The 22,587-nt window shown below is 44.1% G+C and overlaps 1 protein-coding gene across 3 annotated transcripts in view; it reads left to right on the forward strand.

Annotated features, from left to right (window-relative positions):
* The first annotated feature begins 6,612 nt into the window (after window positions 1–6,612).
* Window positions 6,613–22,587, forward strand: part of LOC126256943 (gamma-1-syntrophin) — an 804,587-nt gene continuing 788,612 nt past the window's right edge. For all 3 annotated transcript variants that reach the window (XR_007546465.1, XM_049955524.1, XM_049955522.1), the window contains exon 1: window positions 6,613–6,733. Coding sequence is in view for 2 of the 3 variants with exons in the window: in XM_049955524.1 (XP_049811481.1) it covers window positions 6,695–6,733 (39 nt within the window). In the remaining variant the exon portion in view is untranslated. The remainder of the gene's footprint in view (window positions 6,734–22,587) is intronic.

The raw sequence follows: 22,587 nt of genomic DNA on the forward strand, positions 1-22,587 counted from the left end.
CGAGCGAGCGTTTTGCAAGGAAATCATCGGACTTAAATTCATCTCGATATTCGCTTCACTTTTGAGGTGGTAAAGTAATACTGCCTTTCTTCCTTGTTGTGTTGGTCTGGAGGAAGGTTGATAGTACATTTGGAAATGCGTTTATAAGAAGCCAAATAGCACTCATTTGTATCTTCAGGCTAGTAACTGTCATCATCCAGATCGTACCTCAGTTCGTATGACAAGTATCATATCAGACTTTGAAAGTCTGTCAACTGCGTAGCCCACCTGAGTTAGGCACCCCTTTCGATTGAATGGTTATAATTAAACATAGATCAGACGTGCATTCCGTTATCGATGAACTGTGAATCGGATGAGTGATAAAAAAACGAAGGGGCGCCTATGTGTATGTTCCCTTATGCACGTACGAACGTCTTTGGTCGTATTCTGTGGAAACATTATGCAAACTGCGCATTTAGACCATCGTCTTAGTGCCCCTTCAGAGTTTATAAAGAATGATCTAGGTACGTACAAGGCGGTGCCATAGCGTACACCATGTATTTTTGGCACGTCATACATTGGTCACTATCAGGACTCTGATGACCGGTTTATAGACCATAAGCACCACACACGTCTAGAACATCGTATCAAATCTGCTACTGCAGAACACTGTCTTCATACCGGTTTTCTAATGTACACTAAAGACTCAAAGAAACTGGTACACCTGCCTAATATCGTGTATGGCCCCCTCGAGCACGCAGAAGTGCCGCAACACGACGTGGCATGGACTCGACTAATGTCTGAAGTAGTGCTGGAGGGAACTGACACCATGAATCCTGCAGGGCTGTCAATAAATCCGTAAGGGGGTGGAGAGTTCCTCTGAACTGCACATTGCAAGGCATCCCAGATATGCTCAATAATGTGCCTGTCTGGGGAGATTGGTGACCAGCGGAAGTGTTTAAACTCAGACCATTTTTTCCTGGAGCCACTCTGTAGTAATTCTGGACGTGTGGGGTTTCGCATTGTCCTGCTGGAATTTCCCAAGTCCATCGGGATACACAATGGATATGAATGGATGCAGGTGATCCGACAGGATGCTTACGTACGTGTCACCAGTTAGACTCGTATCTAGACGTATCATGGGTCCCATATCACTCCAACTGCACACGCCCCACACCATTACACAGCCTCAACGAGCTTGAACAGTCCACTGCTAATATGCAGGGTCCATGGATCTATGAGGTTGTACCCATACCTGTACACCGCCCGATACAATCTGAAACAAGACTTGTTTGACCAGGCAACATGTTTCCAGTCATCAACAGCCCAACGTCGGTGTTGACGGGTCCAGGCAAGGTGTAAAGCTTTGTGCATTCATCAACCGTGCACTAGCGGGCCTTCGGTTTCGAAAGCCCATATCGATGATGTGTCGTTGAATGCTTCACACGTTAACACTTTCCGATGGCCCAGTACTGGAATCTGCCGCAATTTGCGGAAGGGTTGCACTTCAGTCACGTGGAACGATTCCCTTCAGTCGTCGTTGGTCCCATTCTTAGAAGGTCTTTTTTCCAGCCTAGCGATGTCGGAGATTTGATATTTTACCGGATTCCTGATATTCATGATACACACGTCAAATGGTCGTACGGGAAAGTCTCCATATCATTGCTACCTCTGAGACGATGTGTTCCATAGCTCATTCGCTGACTGTAACACCACGTTCAAACTCACTTAAATCTTGATAAGCTGGCATTGTAGCAGCAGTAACCGATCTAACAACTGCGCCAAACACTTGTTGTCTTACACACATTTGCCGGCCGCTGTGGCCGAGCGGTTATAGGTGCCTCAGTCCGGAACCGCGCTGCTGCTACGGTGACAGGTTCGAATCCTGCCGCGGGCATGGATGTGTATGGTGTCCTTAGGTTAGTTACGTTTAAGTAGTTCTAAGTCTAGGTGACTGATGACCTCAGATGTTAAGTCCCATAGTTCTCAGAGGCATTGGAACCATTTTTTACACACATCAAAAAAGGTTTTGCTTCACCTCCGTTCCGAGAGTTCCGGAACCTGTATAGAAAAGTGGAATAGAGATCAACATAAACATCATTTCCGTCCAGTTTCATATCAGCGCACACTCCGCTGCAGAGTGAAAATCTCATTCTGGAAACATCCCCCAGGCTGTGGCTAAGCCATGTCTCCGCAATATCCTTTCTTTCAGTGCTAGTTCTGCAAGTTTCGCAGGAGAGCTTCTGTAAAGTTTGGAAGGTAGGAGACGAGGTACTGGCAGAAGTAAAGCTGTGAGTACCGGGCGTGAGTCGTGCTTCGGTAGCTCAGTTGGTAGAGCACCTGCCCGCGAAAGGCAAAGGTCCCGAGTTCGAGTCTCGGTCGGGCACACAGTTTTAATCTGCCAGGAAGTTTCATCATTTCCGTCCTTTTTATTGCTCATGAAAACCACATACTGCATGTTGTGCCACCATACAGTGAGACCTTTAGAGGTGGTAGCCCAGATTTCTGTACACACCGGTACCTCTAATACACAGTAGTACGTCTTCTTGCATCGATGCGTACTGTATTCGTGGTGGCACACTATCCACAAGTTCATCAAGGCACTGTTGGTCCAATTTTCACATTTCTCAACGGCGATTCGGTGTAGATCCCTCAGAGTGGTTGGTGGGTCACGTCGTCCATAAACAGCCCTTTTCCAATCTATCCCAGGCATGTTCGATAGGATTGATGTCTGGAGAACATGCTGGCCACTTTAGTCAGCCGCGTGGGATGGCCGCGTGGTCTGAGGCGTCTTGTCACGGTCCTCGCGGCTCCCCCTGTCGGAGGTTCGAGTCCTCCCTCGGGCATGTGTGTGTGTGTGTGTGTGTGTGTGTGTGTGTGTGTGTGTGTGTGTGTGTGTGTGTGTGTTGTCCTTAGTGTAAGTTAAAGCTAGATTACGTAGTGTGTAAGCTTAGAGACCGATGACCTCAGCTGGTTGGTCCTATAAGACCACAAATTTCAAAATTTCTACTCTAGTCGAGCGTTGTCGTTATCCTGAAGGAAGTAATTCACAGGATATGCACGATGGGGGCGCGAACTGTCGTCCTCGAAGACGATTTCATCGCCAATATGGTGCCGATATGGTTGTACCTTCGGTCGGAGGATGGCATTCACGTATCGTACAGCCGTTACAGCGTCTTCCACGACCACCAGCGATGTACGTCGGCTCCCCATAATGCCACCCCAAACAGCAAGGAACCTCCACTGCACTCGCTGGACAGTGTGTCTAAGACGTTCAGCCTGACCGGGTTGCCTCCAAACACGTCTCCGACGATGGTCTGGCATATGTGACACTCATCGGTGAAGAGAACGTGGTGCCAATCCTGAGTAGTCCATTCGGAATGTTGTTGGGCCCATTTGTACAGCGCTGCGTGATGTCGTGGCTACAAAGATGTACCTCGACATGGACGTCGGGAGTGAAATTGTGCATCATGCAGCCTATTGCGCCCAGTTTGAGCCGTAACATGACGTCCTGTGGCTGCACGAATAGAATTATTCAACATGGTGGCGTTGCTGTCTGGGTTCCTCCAAGCCATAATCCCTAGATAGCTGTCATCCACTACAGAAGTACAGCTTGGGCGGCCTGAGCGAGGCATGTCATCGACAGTTCCTGTCTCTCTCTATCTCCTCCAGAACCGAACAAAATTGTTTTGGTTCACTCCGAGATGTCTGGACACTTCCCTTGTTGAGAACCCTTCCTGTCACAAAGAAACAATGCAGACGCGATGAAACCGCAATATTGACCTTTTAAGCATGGTTGAACTACAAACAACGCGAGCCGTGTACCTCCTGGTGGAATGACTGGAACTGATCGGCTGTGGGACCCCCTCCGTCTAATAAGCCCTGCTCATGCATGGTTGCTTACTTCTTTGGGTGGGTTTAGCGACATCTCTTAACAGTCAAAGGGACTGTGTCTGCGACACGATATCCACAGTCAACGCCTACCTTCAGCAGTTCTGGCAACTGGGGTGATGCAAAACATTTTTGATGTGTGTTAATACGCGTTGCCGACCGCAGCGCTGTATTTGAATATGCTGCCTGTACCAGCGTCTTTGGCTCTTCAGTGTATTATAAAAACTCAGAGATTATGCCGTGCACTTCCAACTATTGGAATAGCGTTGTTATGGAAAGAGGTGAGAATAGGGTAACCAGCGACCTTATAAATAGATATGGAGCTTTCTGCTACAATTGCCGGCCGCGGTGGTCTAGCGGTTCTAGGCGCTCAGTCCGGAACCGCGCGGCTGCTACGGTCGCAGGTTCGAATCCTGCATCGGGCATGGATGTGTGTGATGTCCTTGGGTTAGTTAGGTTTAAGTAGTTCTAAGTTCTAGGGGACTGATGACCACATATGTTAAGTCCCATAGTGCTCAGAGCCATTTGAACCAATCTGCTACAATTCTCTTGAAATCCTGCTCTGTCCCTTATCAAATCGGTGTTAATGCTACTTCTTCACCAGTTGGTAATAAATATTAACTTTCGATAGTTAGGTTGTATGTTGCCGCTAGCTGTTTACGGTGGATGAGTTGCCTATCTGCATACGCCGTACTAGCTGAGAAACCCGGAGTTGCCCAGCTAGCTAACAGTGAGAGCGACTTCGTAAGCTTGGAATTTAATTTCGACTCATAGTTTGAAGTAATATGTTTCGGATCATGAATGAAGGGCTTGTTTCCTTAACTATCTTGGGAGAGAGCCAAGTACAGCTGTCAATGCAAAAAAGCAATTGCCACCAAGGTCCACACCTGCAGTACAGAGTTTGGCATTGTGCTTTCATGACACAAAATAAGCTCTCCAGAAATTGTACACGTTTAAAGCGAAATGGTTAATTTATTAGAAATAAGCAGTATTCGGTGTATAAAAATTCCCTCGCCTGTGCCACTTCCCATCGAAATTTCCTCTTTTATGATCTTACGCTGGAGCGAAGTAACTTTAAGCCTCTGTTCAGTGAAGGGCTCTGGGGAAATAGATAATGCTTGACTTTCTCGAGCACAATTACGTCGCGCCTCGCTTTCAAAGAAAGAGTTCCCAAAAAACTAGTTAAAACCTGACCTCGAGTCACAGCAAGTCTCGTCTCTCGATCTTCATTGGTTTCTTGAGACCGCATAGTCCTGGTATATTCAGAAACGTTCGACCATTTTCTAGGAATTTTTATTCTTAGACGTAGTGAAATCGAAATGCAATCATTAGGTGTCAAAATCACAAAGCTAAGTTAGTAAATTCGTTTTTCGTAGCAAACAAAATTGGCTTTCAGTTTTTAATGCACGAAGTGAAATCAGTAAGTCCGTATGTAGTAGCCAAGTAAATTCAATAACAGTTTGTATTCTTAAAGATATGACAGAGGCGCTAATTTCTGTAACTGACGTAAACTTCCGAAGATACCACTGTCTCTAGAAAACTAACAACGCCATCTATCGGTTCTTGGTGTAGTACGCCCTGATACTTAAACATCCGAAATGCTAAGCTGAGCGAACGATTGTACATAAAACTTTAAATTATGTTATCTTTTTCATAGCGTTCTGATTTTGATGAAATAAATCCTGTATGTTTCCCCAAGCTATTCTAAGGTTACTTGTCAAAACCCCATGAAAATTGGACTGGTAATTTTGAAGATTAATATGTTCAAACAGACAACCACGACCGTTTTACATAAAATTTTAAATCACGATTAATTTTCTCTTTTTTCTCTTTTAACGTGATTCGATTTTTACAAAGGGTAGCCAATAGCCTATATGTTGCCTCAAGTTATGCTTAAGTTACCTGTGAAACTTCGTCCAGTAATTTTGGAGATAAGCACAGTTAAAAGAAAAAGCAAACACGGCGGTTTTACAGTTTTGTTATTAGTACAGAAGATAGTGGTTGCTAGTCAGAGTAGATGTGCCTACCGAGGATTAAAATGTCCTTTGACAGTGCTGTTTCGTACCACTTGTGTCTTGGAAATGACGGGATCTGCATCTGTCTAAAAATCGAGGGCTGTCGATGACGTCACCCAGCTGCCTTCCAGTAAGTTGTATGAACAGACGACTGTTCTCTCCCAATCGCCATACTGTCCACGTGTTGCTCCAAGAAAAGTTTTCTGGATACCAAAACTAAAAGCAGTGATGAAAGGATGCCGATTAGATGTCAGTGAGAAGATACTCTGATCACTGGCGCTGGAAGATGTTCTTAAAGAAGCTTTCCAGGACAGCATAGCGAAGTGGGGGCATCGCATGGTCAGGTGGTAAGATAAGAGTAGGGAAGTACTTTGAAAAAGACAAGGACTGAACGTCTGTAAGTTGAATAAAACATCATTAAAAGAGGTTGTTTTCGTGAACAATCGTCATATTCAGTCGGTCTAATATCGAGTGGAACGAATTCCCCTAGCCGGATAATCCACTCAGTACACATTCATTAACACGGCAGAGCGATAACTTTGGGAACATGTCTCCGCGCGGCCAGCTAACGCCGTAGTGACCGCCAGCGGCCGATGTTACCCAGCCATCGTGCGCAGGGTCGAGAGGTCGTGCGCGGGTAGCGATAGTATCGACGCGGGCGCGAGTATCGAGGCGGCGCGAGGCGCTGGGCAGCGCGGCTGTTGAGCGCAGACAGTGTGCGTGTGACGCGCGGCGCCGGCGGACGTCGTGGTGCCCACAGCTGGGAGTGCGTGCATCGCAGAGCAGCTAGGCGCAGCCCGGCCACCGCCATGGTGCACACCCGGAACAGGCTGCCGCCCACCAGATACGTGAGTACCGCACCCCCTCTGCCGCTTCCATCTCTCTTTGGTGACAGCACTACAACAACGTGGGTCGAGTGACGCCCACCTGCAGCTGGCGTCCTAAGGAGAAAAGACTTTAAATGCGATTTAGGTATAGAGCGGCAGACTGTTAATCGCAAAGTCTCCTTATTTCGGTAGTGAAATGTAAGCGCGTCGTTACACTGTCTTGTTCTTGTCATCAAAGAAGAACAACATTTGTAGAATACCTATAAACTATGCAAACACAGTGTTGTTATTGCCATATTGTTGCGCCTGAGAAAGGAGTTGGGGGGCGAGTTCGGGCGAACATGGCAGTATCTCTGATACACCAGTTGTCGTACGACCTTCCATCTGTTCATGAAAACTGGAGTTTACTTGAGTGAAAAGATGCCTAATGTGTGAAGAAACACCTCAGAGCCAAGATCGCATTCAAATATTTATTTTGAATTGAAGACCGGTTTCAACAGTACTTTGCTGTCATCTACGGATCACATCTTTCAGAATTATTATTTGAAAGACGAGATCCGAAGGTGACAGTAAAGTTTTGTAAAAATCGGTCATCATTTCAAAACATATATTTAGAAACGATCTTGGATCTGAAACGATTCTTCAAATACTGCAGTTTGCAGGTCGCCTCCTAATCAGAATGTCTGTAATATATACTGAATGCTGTTTAAAGGAAATAAATCCTCTGTGCATTTATTGCGAGATTGAGCAGTTGCGCTCTCTCTTTCTCTCACGCACACACGCACACACACACACACACACACACACACACACACACACACAGTTCTGTCACAGCTAAGTACCCAAGCTGTCACTCGCATATCACATCACATTACCCATGTGTTGGTTCAGCTGCACTTTGCGACGATGTTTGAATGCCATTTGTATATTTCCTGACTTTTATTTCAGTCCAAACGTGACGGTGGCGCATATGTTAAAGCACAGCACGTCCTGTTTATAATTTGCTGCTCTGAAGCTTTCCGTACTGCGGTAGGAGCATGCGCTACTAGAGAGCAAGAACGATCATCTCCAATAAAAACTGTGCAGTACTGTACGAATAAGAGCTACATTTTCGGATTGCACTTTTATGACCAAATTACACATCGCATGAAACCTACTGATAGAAAAACTTTCTTGAGATCTACGTCGTTCTAGCCGTATAAGTTCTTTATTTTCCTTTAGTCTGGTATGTAGTAACTGAGAATACTGATTTCTGGTCTAACAAAGATCCTGACTTACAAAAATAACATGAAAATCAGAGATACGCTTTCCGCTGTGAGGAGGTTGAACTTACATGGTGAAGCTAATGCATGTGCAGAGCATTGAGTTTCACGTCAAGACTGAAACATAGTATGGTGGAAATTAACTGGAAATATAAGGGTGACATTGGCAAATGAATTTTTTTCATGTGTTTTATTTTTTAGGTTTAGTGCTTCCGCTCGCGGAAACACACATTCGTCGGTGCACAGCATGTAATTGGCGGTCACCAGTTGCCTCGGGTTTTCCGTTCTCGACAGGAAGTAATCACAAGTTGGGTCTGCGCTAGCACGCAGACAGAGAATTGCATTCGAGAACGATTAGTACTGGCGGCACAAACTCTGCCGCCCGCTGGGAACGGCAGCGTAATGCGTGGCGCGCAATTCGATTGTCCAGAGGGACCGCACGCGGCTAGCGAGAGCGGAGCCCATGTGAGCCGTCTCCCCACACGACACAGCGCGCGCTGGGATACAGGCCCACCTGCGGCTGAGCATATTGCGGACTGTGTTCCACTGAAAGCTCATTACTTGTGATAAGCAATTACTGTCTGTACTCGAATGTTCGGGATCGACGTAGCATACACATACGGCGAGCAAACTACTGCCCGAAGTTGCGCTGCAAACAGATCAGGCTCTTTTGTTCATTACAAACGTAAGATTGAAGACTACATTTGATAGTATACGTCGCTGATTGAATATTTTTTGTACAGTCCAGTGATCAGTAGGAAGCACTAGAGGAAAAACTATGTTCTGTACTGCTCAACGTTTAGCTGCAGAAAATGTTGCTATTGACATACTGCAAGCGCTGACCAACTATCTCGGTGTCGGCATGATATCTTACCACAACACGGCATCAGTAATCTGCAAACTTTGAGGAACGTCACGACTTAACGCCAAGAGCTGCTTATAAAAAGAGCTACTTATAAAATTTCTTTATTGAACAACCAGTTTCGATCGACGGACCATCATCAGGTTTATAGAAGTATTTACAACATCATACTAGACGATATAAGTTCAGAGGCGACATAATAAAATCCCTTAATTCGTCACTGTTGTACCGCAGTGACATACATTACATCGTCAATCAAAAAAGGTGCCCGACAGAACACTCATTCACGCTGTATCAACAGTCAGCATTGATTTAGCATGAATGAGTCTACTGCCTGGCTCATTTTTTGATTGACGATGTTATTTAAACCACTACGTTACAACAGAGACAAATACATGTATTCACTTATCATACCATTGATTTTATATCGCCTAGTATGATGTAAATGCTTTTATAAATCTGATGATGGTCCGTGGACCGAAGCTGGTTGATCAATGAAAAACTGTTATGAACGTATAGTGGTGGTAAATCATGACATTGTTCAAATGTTTACGAGTTGCGGGGTAAATCCTCCTGGAAATACATCTGCAACCTGTTATTTTTATATTTGGTAATTACATGATATTCTCCTGTCAACTCTATGTTTACATCTACATTTATACTCCGCAAGCCATCCAATGGCGTGTGGCTGAGGGCACTTTACGTGCCACTGTCATTACCTCCCTTTCCTGTTCCAGTCGCGTATGGTTCGCGGTAAGAACGACTTCCGGAAAGTCTCCGTGCGCGCTCGAATCTCTCTAATTTTATATTCGTGATCTCTTCGGGAGGTATAAGTAGGGGGAAGCAATATATTGGATACCTCATCCAGAAACGCATCCTCTTGAAACCTGGTCAGCAAGCTACACCGCGATGCAGAGCGCCTCTATTGCAGAGTCTGCCACTTGAGTTTGCTAAACATCTCCGTAACGCTATCACGCTTACCGAATAACCCTGTAACGTTCTCGCCCTTTGTTCATGTTTCGATTCTTCATAACAGCTTCAATCATACCACAGTGGATATCCGAGTTTTCTGATCATCAGTTCCCAAAACTTTTAGCTCACTAAACAGTGGAAACAAAGCTTTTAATATTCAAACGCTCACCAGACGAACGGTATAACATTAGTCAAGTATCTTTAGAATTATATGGAAAGAACCTGTTCCAGGTTATTCACTTGTCAACCTCTCATAGCTGGCGTTTTTGTAAATAACGTAATGGTAGCCTTTTGACTGTAAAATTATTTATTTGTAGAGCCCACTATTCCAATTTCGGCAGCGTAGCTTTATAGCTCGTTTCGATGCCGTCGAAGTCGTTTTCATTTTTACACTGATATGATGGCTATTCTTAGTTTATCAAATTTTATACACTCTGTTGTTTTCAATTACTTGATATTCGTTCGCCGGCCGAAGTGGCCGTGCGGTTAAAGGCGCTGCAGTCTGGAACCGCAAGACAGCTACGGTCGCAGGTTCGAATCCTGCCTCGGGCATGGATGTTTGTGATGTCCTTAGGTTAGTTAGGTTTAACTAGTTCTAAGTTCTAGGGGACTAAGGACCTCAGCAGTTGAGTCCCATAGTGCTCAGAGCCATTTGAACCATTTGATATTCGTTCACTGGTACTCCAGCAAAACCTTTTATGTCTGCAATAACACTGAACGAAGGTAATACTGCTGACGAAAACAAAGTGTATAAAATTTAATAATGTAGAGCCGATAACGTAACTCCTAACTGCGTCAACACTAAACTCAAACTGACATCGAAAAGAGCTAAAAGATATTTTCACTTGATAACGGGACAAGGCCAAAATTGTCATAGTGGATTGTACAAATAGTTTTACATTGAAAAGAGCACCATAAGGGTATTTACAAAACATTCACTTTCATTAATTTATTTCGCAGGGATTTTTTAAAATCTAGTTGGGAAATCATTCTCGGAAATCATGCGGGAACTTTGCTGAGCCTTAGGTTTCACAGTACACGACTGCCAACAGTTCTTTTAACGCATAGGAACGCCCATTTTTCAGTACTTTGAGGGCAGAAAATTCATCGTTACACGAATGATATTGGCAGAAGAACAGACACGGGTCACGTATTACACCATTTATTTGACCAGGTGTATTCATCAGAAGCGAGCAGCCGCAGGTATTCATTGCCCTGTTAGTAACATGTTAAGGTTTAAAGCATCTCTCGATACCACGAAGTGAAATGTGTTGGGAGTAACATGTATTATGATACCTCTTCTTGAGAGTTCAGTACCTATCAGTTGATTCTCTTTAGGGGTTTTCCTCCAGTATGAATGCAGTAAAGGTTTTATGTATGCTATACACCGAATTATTGTCACTTAAGATAGTTTTGAGCCATTTACATCACTCATGAATCTTAACCTCTGATAAATTATATGTGATCGTTCGTTATGGAACGACTTCAGCAGGTAAGTCACGTGACCTAAGACTGTTTATTTTCAGAGAAACATAAATAGTTACTCCAAATTTTATTTTATTGTGCTATTCCTGCGAGTAGGAACTGAATTTCCTCTGCGACAGAATGAGGAAATAATGGATGAAAATTAATGAAAGCGAAGAAGCCACCAAGTGACACAAAAATTAGTATTCAGAAATTTAGATTCATCCATGTTCTGTGAAACTTGTTGAAGTCAGTGAATGTATTACAAAATTAATAAAATATTTTTACTGCTTCGGGGACTTGTTATTGACATTTATTAGGACGACGCGTTTTGGTATCATCAGGTACTTTTTCACCAGCATGCTGGGATCATCAGGTACGTTTCAGTTAAATATACGTTAATTTTAATTATAGATTCTTTTGGAGTTTGACGAGCTCTGTTTGTTGTGTGTCAGTGAGGTTATGTACGGGGATAAACTTTGGTACATAACCACACTGGCACGTCCTGCAAATAAACCACATCACTCTCCAAAAGAATCCGTAGTTTAAAAAAAAATAAAAATAAAAAGCTGGCCAAGTGCGAGTAGGAATCGCACTGCTGGTTCCGTACAAACTTAATTATGTGTCTATACAGTTCATACATCCTGGGAACCGAGAATCTCAAAGATTTTTGCGTGTTAACGATATCGATACTGGCAAGATATTTGTCCCGGGAATTCCAAGGCAGTATCAAAATATCTACAGTAGTTCCTCAGACGTATCTTTCGATAGAAGTTAGAAGCTTGAAACCTTTACAGCTTTAAGGGACCATAGACCTTAGTATAAGACATAAATTTGAGCTTGGTAACTCTACTCGTTCCTAGAGGAAAAGAATTCATAACAGTCGGACACAAAGACAGACAGACCGACAGACAGACAGAAAGATGGACAACGAAGAGATCCTATAAGGGTCTCGTTCTTACACGTTGAGGCATGGAACTCTGATTAATATAAGCTTCAGCGTAAAGCAGCTGATGATGGGTGCATGCTGTCGAAACACGACGTGTTGATAAATTTTAATAAAAAATGACAAGCAGTAAATTCATTTTATAAATTATTTAAACGAACGAATGAGTTTACAAGCGAATAAAGTCGTTTATAATTCACTAAGAGGTGTATGTTCTTTTATACTTCGTAGACTGATCGCCGCGCCCGATCCCGTGAATCAGGCATCTTATTAATTAGCAGCGAGGTATTAGGCACACTCCCGGCGGCTGGACGTTGTTCCCTGGTCCGTCGCTGCTTACTCCCTGAGAGTGCGTCATAACTCTCAAGTAATGGCCCTGAGTGCACGCCAATTATCGTTCGTCTCGTGGGAGTACACGCTGGCGCTACCACTTAGTTCCCTCTAGGGTTGCTCTCAAATCCTTCCTAGTTCAAATAAACTAAATTGCGTCCAGTCTACTGTAATGCTAGAGTGTCTGTACAACAAATCTTGTAACCTTTTGAATCTTAGAGTTTGTTTTCCTGCGTAAACACTGGGATTTTAGGCGCGCAAGAGGGAGGAGAGAGGTGTGGCGGGGTTGTACTCGCTGCGAACATTCTAGCCATATGATTAATCGCCAGGTCAGTAAGTACTTCATAACTGCAGTCAGCGAAGAAGTTATAAAATATTTATGTGGGCTTTCACGACCTAACGTTTCGTCTCACAATGCTGGAGTCATCATCAGAGGGTATAACGACTCAGAAAGCAGCCTCATAAAATAACACACCGACCGTTGCATGGATGTGTGTCAACAGTTCGGCACGCTGAACTTACTTGAGATTGTAACTGCTTTACGAGTCGTTAAAGGCTCTGATGATGTCTCCAACATTGAAACACGAAACGTTAGGTCGAGAAAGCCCACAAAAATATTTTAGCACTCTGCCTAGTGCATTAGATATAACCTGATAGAATATTTAATTTGTGTGAATCTGCTGTGTGGCTACATAGTGTTCAGCGCTTCTGTTCTTTTATTAACTTAATGAAATAACACACAATATGCCGTTACAACATCTGTGGACATTAATGTCATGTGAATTTCACACTGAAAAAATCTAAATGTTGTGCAAGATTTTGCATTCAACATCCGGTCATTGCCTTTGTGCACACCACGAACAAGAAGACGTGAGGTAACAAAACTAAATATATTAACGTAAAAGTGGTTAAGATACGGATATTACACTGAGCAGCAGTGCTAAAAGGAGGCATGTCTGACAAAGAACCCGTGGAAAGTGTTGAGTGTTAACAACGGAAGAGGGGTCTCGGAAGTTTGGTAAACGTGCTATTCATTGCTGATGTCAACTGTACACATTAAGACTTTTCCAATACGCACAACTTTATCCTTGCGGACAGAAAATCCTCATGCTGCATAAAAACTAAACCAATTTCGGTGGATTTTATGTTTCAATATTGACAGCAATAGATTTTTTACGCCCTTGGTTGTTTGCTGCAACTGTCCAATGTTCACACACGAGAAGTTGCTTGTATTGTTATGACGAGTTAGCTACAAGAACGAATGACATGTTCATAGAAGACAGGTCGACATATCATATTAGCAGACATAGGAGATATAAAAAGAAACCATACAGATTTTGGCCGAAATGGAATTAGCAACTGTAGATCGGAAGTAAGGTGTCAAAGATATTCGCACACTCATTACGGGGCCACAAGGAAAGTGTGGCGTTCGCGACGGATGTTGTAAATGGTACTGAATTGCAATGCAACCTAAAACATTCATATGCATTAGTTTTTAAATTCAGGGCTGGATCTCTTCATATATTTTTATTTTTTACGCTATATTCTTTTCCTTATATTTCCTCTTCGATTAATAAAATTGCATTCACCGCCTGAATATGTAGTCTCGTGTTACGTAAATATCAATCTCTGTAAATTTTGGATACTACCTCAGAAGCTTGCTGTCCAAACGTGGTGGAGTGTTCTCAAACTTTCCGCCATAAACAGAACAATCTGGTACTACTAATTCCTTGGGCTAAATACAGAATCAGTCCCAAGTCATCATATCAAATTGGTTTCATATTCCAATTACGAATTTTCCGTGTAAATTGGAATAGCACTCTGCTGAAGTATTTTCCAAGTCGAAGCCGATATCTAAATATTAGATACAGCTTACCAGTGGAGAGGAAGATAAGCTGTGATTTTTGTTACGACCGTCCCGGCACTGTTGCGCCCTGGACCATGAATGAGTCGGAAAGAATTGGGGCAAAAGACCGTCGCTGCCATTTCAATAGGTGCTGTGTACAGGCGATGAGACGCGACGTCTTCACATTTTCACGGCGCGTCGTAGCAAAATTTCTCCGCAGTGTATCACTCATAGATTACATTCCTTCACATAAATTTCGTGCCGCTAGACGCTAAAGGTAATATCTCCACTGAGATATTACGTGGTCCAGGCACATTAATGTGACCACCTACCAAAAGCCTGAATAACCACCTTTCACAGCGCGAACGTGCAGGAAAAGAGTTTCTGGAAAGTACGGAGAGGAATACGGAGGCATACCGACGCCAGTGCCGCGCCCAGCCGCGGTAAGTTTCTCGGCTGAGGATCCGTAGTCCAAAAGGCCCGACTGAGGTACTCCCATAGGTTCTTGATTGGGTTTAAATACGGGGAGTTTGGTGGCTGGGAGAGTACGATAGACTCATCCTGGTGCTCTGCGAACCATGCACGTACACTGAGAGCTGTGTGACACGTTGCATTGTCCTGCTGGTAGATGCCATCGACCCAAAGTAAAACAAACTGCTTGAGGGTTTGACTTGGTCTCCAGGGACAGATAGGCCTACATACTTGTGTTGATCCATTGTTCATCGAGAATGATGAGATCACCAAGGAATCCCACGGAAATTCCCCAGAGTATAACGATCCCTTCTCCAGCCTTAAGCCTTGAGACGATTGTTGCAGCGCCATACACACCAACATCTGTCAGCCAGAGGGAGTATAAAACGTAATTAATGTGAAAATTTCACCCGTCGTCACTCAGCGGAAATCCAGTTACGGTATTGACGTTCAAATTCCAGCCTTCGTCACCGATGAACAGCAGTCAGCGTTGTGCGTGAACCAGGTGCTTGTTGCGTAGGTCCATAAGCAGCAACGTTCGCTGAACGGTCATTGAGGAGTTACTGTTGGTAGCCTATTGGTTCATCTAGGTGCTCGACAGTTGCATGTCAGTTCCTCGTACACATCGCCGTCGTTCACCTGTGACATTTATGGACCGTGTTGCACTACAGTTGTCTCGGCATGCGAACTTTTACAAACTTAGACGTTCTGGAAGTGCTTCCACTCTTGGCCCGAAATCTAATGATCATGCCCTTTTGTATGTCAGTTAAATCGCTCCGTTTCCGCTTTACGACAACGACTGCACTGTTTCCCGTGTCCCCCCACCCCCCACCCCCCACCCTCCACACCCCCCTAACCCCTGATTCGCTTTACATCCCTTCCAGTATTAGTGCCCCAACTTGCCGTCTGTGAGTGGTTTTTGCACGTTGACGCCGAACATGAATGTGACTGCAGCTTGTGTTAGCAGACGTACCAGCCTTTAGGCTACTTGTACATTCAGAGGCCCCCGCTGAAACTATGCTATACACATATTGCATATAATAGATGGAAAAATATCGATGTCCGTAAACACGTTGATCTCTCAGCACACGGAGCACTCAAGAAGAGCCATGAATTTCTCACATCCGTTAAGTAGGTATAAGCTTAGCTATTTGCCAGAACAGATTAGCATTCAATGCTCATTCAAGTGAATTAACGCCACCCTCGCATGTTGTTCAGCTTACGTATTGACGAGATCGATAACAGTTGCTACGACGTTAGGTGATAAATGTTGCTAACGTGACAGTCTAATCGATAGCCTCCTACCGTTATCGGCGATTTTTTCTTTTTTTTCTTTTTCCCCTTTCCCTTTTTCGTTTCGTGTTGAATGCTTCCCAGTCGATACAATCGAGAAATGCTACGCTCAGAAACATACTCCACAGAACCAGACAACCAACGACGTGTAAGAGCCATCCCAAACCGGTATATATAGTTATTGCACCATACCTCTGGCAGGTTATTGTATTTAAGTTATGATCTTCAAAATTTTTCTACAAGTACTTGTGTCAAGATTTATGTTTTCGACGTGATACTGTTTATTTTATTTAATTTAAATATTCAGTATTCCTAAGTATTCCATTTAATAAAGTTCAATTTCCTGTCAAAGACTCGGTAATTCTAAACGGAGTGCTAACAGGTCTAAGACTGTGATGAGAACGAAATTAGGCTGTGTGCCTTTCTGAGGAACCACCCACCGGAACGTCGAAATTTGAATGGTCGGACGAACCTCTGTCCTAAGAGGCGTCTTATTCCTCTATAGGGTCACTGCATGATGTCCAGATTTGCCGATGTGTGGATTCCAACCCAGGTGGGCTCTTAAGGAATGGCTGTAAATTTCACTCCAAGGTTGTTCTGTCTTCTTCACTGGAATCTACATGTTTTCTAGCCACTAAGTTATTTAGAAGTGGGAAGAGGTGGCCCTCAAAAAGTGCTAGAGCCTCGTCTTGTGGAAATTTCATTTCCAAATTCATTTGGTCTTGAACACCTGAGTTATTCAGCGGTAATTGTTGTATATTTTGAAAGGTAATCAGTAAGGAGAGTCAGGTTTTGTATCGGAGTGAATACTACCCATAATTAGAGAAATGTATTGTTGTCTATGACTGTTACAATTTATTTACTTATGAAATCCAGTAGTGTAATTTCGGCTTTGTCTTTTTTATGTGGAACACAGCAAAATATTCGTGTTTCAGCAGGTGAAAATTTAAAAACACCAGACGCATTGTATGACATTATACATTTCCATACGTCATCACTTAATCCGTTTTCGTTGGCATTTTTTGAATCTTTTGTGTAAATATCTAAGTACATCACATTGTACTCCTTCATAGTAACCGAAACTGTTGGCCGAACTGTGAAAACATGCAGTAGTTTGATGTTATTTATGTAAGTGAAGCAAGAAACGCCAATGGATACGAATCATGCGATGAAATATATAAACAAGTGATCTTATGCCGTTTTTGACAGATTGTAAGCCGCGTTCAAGTATAAACAGTATCCATAATTTGGAGGGAAGTGTGGAATAGGGAAAAACTGTCGCATTACCCGTTTATAAAAACAGTTCATATTGCAATCACTCTTTACTCACGTTTGTTTATATAGAAATGTAATCAGAAATACGATACTGTTAATTACAATCTTCGCCGATGCCACTGTTAACTGCCAGTATTTGTTTCGACACTGTCCACGATTTTCCTTCCGATGTACGTCACCCTTGCTACATTCCATTGCATTGGACGCGCAGCACTTCTCGAACTCTTTGCTGATATTATCTGGTGTTACTGTACACCGTAAAGAGAAAATTTACTCAGACATAAGGCTGACTGATGGCTTTTCAGTCATCCCAAATGGAATGAGTGCACGATCCCTTCCTAAAAGCTAAAGAATACTGCTTTCGGAAATAGTCTTTAAACGACTTTGTTTACGACGACATGACGCACCTTCAGTCATGAAGTTATACCCCCAGGTGTAACGACAAGGCTTATGTTCAGTGCAGCAACTTCGTTATTTACTTAAGATACGAGGTGACGTTTTGAAGGTATCCAACATTAGCATAGCTCTCTTACCAAGCAGCATACTAATTCATCATTAATTCTGTTGCCATCCAGCCTACGGAAAATTTTCCGTGGGTATAGTTCTGTGCTTCAGTAAACGCTGTCATTACGGTAATTCTGTTTTTCGTTTTCATTTTTTTCTCCCATTTGTAGTCCACTGTCGCATTGCTCAACACGTTCTAAAAGACGGGCGTCTCCACAACGTTGCGGATGTGTTGTAGAGAGTAAGAATACTCCTGCCGCATCTAGATAGCCTCTGCAGAATCAGCCGGCAGTCTCTATTCGAGTGAAGAACTTCTTCGAATAGAGGGCCACTTCCATGCATAAACTCGCAACTGAACACGGCTGTCCATGGTATGTTTAAAGCCTTCGACTTTACCAAGGCCTTTAACTGGATTATTTGTCGAGAGACTGGTATCCACATTTCCTGGATCCTACCGTAACTTCAGGTTATTTACCAGCTAAAAACCACTAATCATCGGTTTTATGAAAACCATTCTAAGTTTTACGATCGACACACTACGATCAGTATTCACAAAGTGTGGGCAACTGCAGATGGATAACGAAAACAAAATCATTGTTTCCAAAGATGCTAAAGTACATAAGATATTTATATCGTAGCTACTTTAGCATCTTTGGAACTGACTTCCGTTGCATGTGGTGCCTCAGAACTTAGAATGGTACTCATTAAACCGATATTAGTGAATTGTACAGTACACACATAGTACACATATAATGCAGCGAAATTTATGAAGGTTTGGCCAGTAAGATAGACTACAGCACCAAAGAATGGAACGGATTAGTGCAAGAAGGTTCAGACCCTCGAAGCACCTTTGCATGTTACATGTTTGGTAAAATTAAAAGACATAATAAGTTAAAACAATGTGTATAGCAAGCAGTAGTACAAATGGAAGTACTTGTTAGCAGCATGTGGTGCATTCTAAAACACATATAGCATGATCAGACTAACCCTCATTATCACTATAACCACATAATCGTCTTGAGAGATTCAGTAACTGTATAGATGTTAAAGATAATTCTCATTTATTCTTCCTGCTCAGCTGCACATTTTCAGTTAGATTACATGTTTCGATCACTCAGGGTCATCTTTACACCTGAGTAGTTGCGTCAGCAGTCCGTCATGTCTGTTCAGAATCCGTACCGCAGAGTTCTCTAATACGAGGTTGCGAGTAGACAAGATGGGTTGCACCGAGCGAGGTGGCGCAGTGGTTAGACACTGGACTCGCATTCGGGAGGACGACGGTTCAGTCCCGCGTCCGGCCATCCTGATTTAGGTTTTCCGTGATTTCCCTAAATCGCTCCAGGCAAATGCCGGGATGGTTCCTTTGAAAGGGCAAGGCCGACTTCCTTCCTCTTCCTTCCCTAATCCGATGAGACCGATGACCTCGCTGTCTGGTCTTCTCCCCCAAAAACAACAACCCAATATGGGTTGCTACTACTAAGATCTGAAGATGATCCAGAGTCATCGAAACGTGTAATCTAATTAAAAACGTGCAACTGAGAAGGAACACTAAATGAGAATAATCTTAATTTATCCTTATTAAATTGAAGTTTAGCGCCTCCTTCCTCCAAAGACCACAAAGCGGGGCCTCAGCATGAAAACTGGATTTAATAAAAATACAAACCGGTAATGCTAAAGTGTAAATAAACGTTTTATGCGACACTTGTTGCCGGATCCAAGGCGTAATCCTTAAACAGTATCTGACTTCTGCGCGCGTCCTCGCAATGCGACAGGCAGCTCGCCAGCAGCACGGACACGTGGCCGCCCGGTGTGACAGGAAGCGGGAGAGCCTCCCGTAAACCGTGCACCCCAGCGCGCTGCCGAGTGCACACACGGCGCCGCTCCGTGCTGCCCAATTAGCTCAGCGTCCGCCTCCCACACCTTCCGGCGGCTGCGGCCGGCTTTCGCTTTGGTAACGCAACGCCACCTCGCGTCCGTCCTCGCATCGTTACACCGTCCTGTGAAACGTCCGGCTCATCCGCTTACATTTAGTTCATTGCTTTCAGGAGCTTACCGGAAGACCAATAATGTGTGCTTTACCACAGATATCGTTGATGATAAGAATATCGTCTTCCAAACTAATCTCTCAGAACAAAATTTTGGTCACCCCCTTAAAAAAGTACATTGGTCACTTTGGAACTCTGTAGATCGTCCTCGTCTGCCGTTAATCTTGGTAGTGAAGTGGTATGGACGTGTCATACACTTGCACGGATGGAGCGCAGTGAGATCATCAACCACGAGGCTCGCAACAATTGCAGAAAGAAACTGTCTTGGTTGGACGTTCCCATGACAGCACCATGAATGAAGTTGCCCGTTGTGTAGCGGTATCAGTGGGCAACATTTAACGTGTGTACGAGAAATGGCGTACCGCTTGCAGCCAATTTGATGATTTATTCTAGAGAAAGACTCCTGTACAAGCATTTGGCATTGATTGACAGAGTTATTCGATGCCCTCCTGAGGGACATCGTGCCAAATTCTGTCCGAAATCTCGAGGTGGTTGGAGGTCCCTGTCCATAATGCTCCAAACCTTCTCAATTCAGGAGAGATGCGGCGACCTTACTGGCCAGGGTAGGGTTTGATTAGCACGAAGACTAGCAATAGAAACTCTCGCCATGTGCGGACAGGCATTATCTTGCTGAAATGTAAGTCAAGGATGACTTGCCATGCAAGGCAACAAACAGGGCCGTAGAATACTGCTGTATTGTAAGGGACAAGAATCAAAGGGGTCCTGCTATGAAACCATCACCTCTGGTGTGCCGTATGGCGGCCCAGAGTCAGGATGGTATCCCACCCTGTCCATGGCGTTTCCAGAAACGTCCTGGGCTTGGAATCTCATTGACTAGACCAGAATTGTCTTCAGCCTCGCTTCTAATTGAGCCCCTCGAGGTGCGTCGTTTTTTTTCTTTCTTTTTTCCTTAGAATGTAAGTCACGGAGTAATAAGTGTTCGTAGGGCGATCGTAAACGACAAGAGACCTGAATCGCATACCACGCCTTTGTCAACGATACCAGGTTCCAAACTGTACATGAATTGCTGCTGTCAGTGAGTGAAGGTGTATCTCAACTAATTTCCGAGCGAAGGGAACTGCATACAGCGGATCCTTGGAGTCTGGAGTCTGGTACTTCGCAGAAGGCCACTGCTCAGCGGCAGAAGAAGCTGCACACCTTCAGTGGGCCAAACGACGCAGAGACTGGGTAGTACTGGACTGGAGGCGTGTAGTGTGGTCCACCATGTTGCGACTTTACGATACGAGGCCCCGAGTACACCGACGGCCCGACGAGGTGTTTCACTGACAATGTGTGAGGAGCGGTGGGGAGTGGTGGTTCTCTCTGGGGATATTTGGAGCAGCGTGTTAAGCGTAGCAGTCACCATTCTCACATGTCCCGCTCGGTAGTTGCCCAGTTAGTGCGTTGGATTGCTAAACGGAGGGACCCGGCTTCGATTACCTGCCGGGTCAGAGTTTTTCTCGGGTCGGGGACTAAGTGTTGTCCTTACGTTCGTATCGTCATAACTGTCATTACAACTATTGAGATGGCTGTATGGGCACGTACCGACAGCCAATAAATAAAAAAGGCATACCCGCAGTTCCGTAGACTTTTGAGATATAACCATCCCTGAGTGGCTTCAGCTGTATATGGCGTATATGTTGACACTTCTGGAGTCTGTTTCCGCCGCATCTAGCCTAGAGGCGGCGTTTCACGGCAGCAGCTTGATACCCCATGGGGGCGAATAATTTTTTGTTCGGTACGCTTATTTGGAGATGTAAATTCTGTGTGTTAACCGCAGAGCCTGAATTTTTCACACTATCCAGCTTTGTAGCCAGTATTTGCGACCGATACACCAACAAAACTAAGTAACGGTTGTAGTTGAGTCCCCACGGACATTTAGATGAATAACAATTGATGCCATTCATGAACCACTAAAACAGTATCACGTAAACACACGGATCAAATTTTACACGATGGACACATTCTTCCCCTACACTGCGGGATTAAACAGTGTATTACACCGCGCTCTCGTTCGGACGGAGCAGAGTTACAAAACTTGGCCCATTTAGATTTGCTGTAATTTACCAGAACGCTTTAGCTGGATTCAGGGATTGTTCCCTGCGAGCGAGTGAGACCTCCATCCTGTCCTTCTCCATCTGGGAACAAATCTATCTCAAACAGCTTCGCTATCAAAGGGATGTTCCCCTAACGTCCCCTGCTTTGAAGGAAACGACGTTGTCACGCATGGCATTTGGGATCAGGAACAGTTCCACGACGAGCAAATATTCACCAGACCGACAGAGCAGAAAAATGCTTGGAAGGAAAGAAAGGAGTATAAGTAGAATTCATGCTGCACTGACATTTTAATTACTTTATTAGACCGCATGCTATAGCAGGAGCGGTGGTACTTCATAAAATCTCCTTTCCAATACCATACGTCAGAGCCGTTTCATCGACAAGTTGCTGGTACTTGCTGTAGGTGTACTCATCCGTAAACTTCCGCATGAATCATGCGCGATGTAGTGGATGCACATTTGGCGTGTAATGTTTGGGTTCTGATGAAGCGTACGTACAACGGTGAATGAAATTTATGAGGTAGTTCCATGTATGGACAATCCGATCA

This window comes from Schistocerca nitens, chromosome 1 (genome assembly GCF_023898315.1).
Source record: "Schistocerca nitens isolate TAMUIC-IGC-003100 chromosome 1, iqSchNite1.1, whole genome shotgun sequence".
In the NCBI taxonomy this organism is placed as follows: Eukaryota; Metazoa; Arthropoda; class Insecta; order Orthoptera; family Acrididae; genus Schistocerca; species Schistocerca nitens.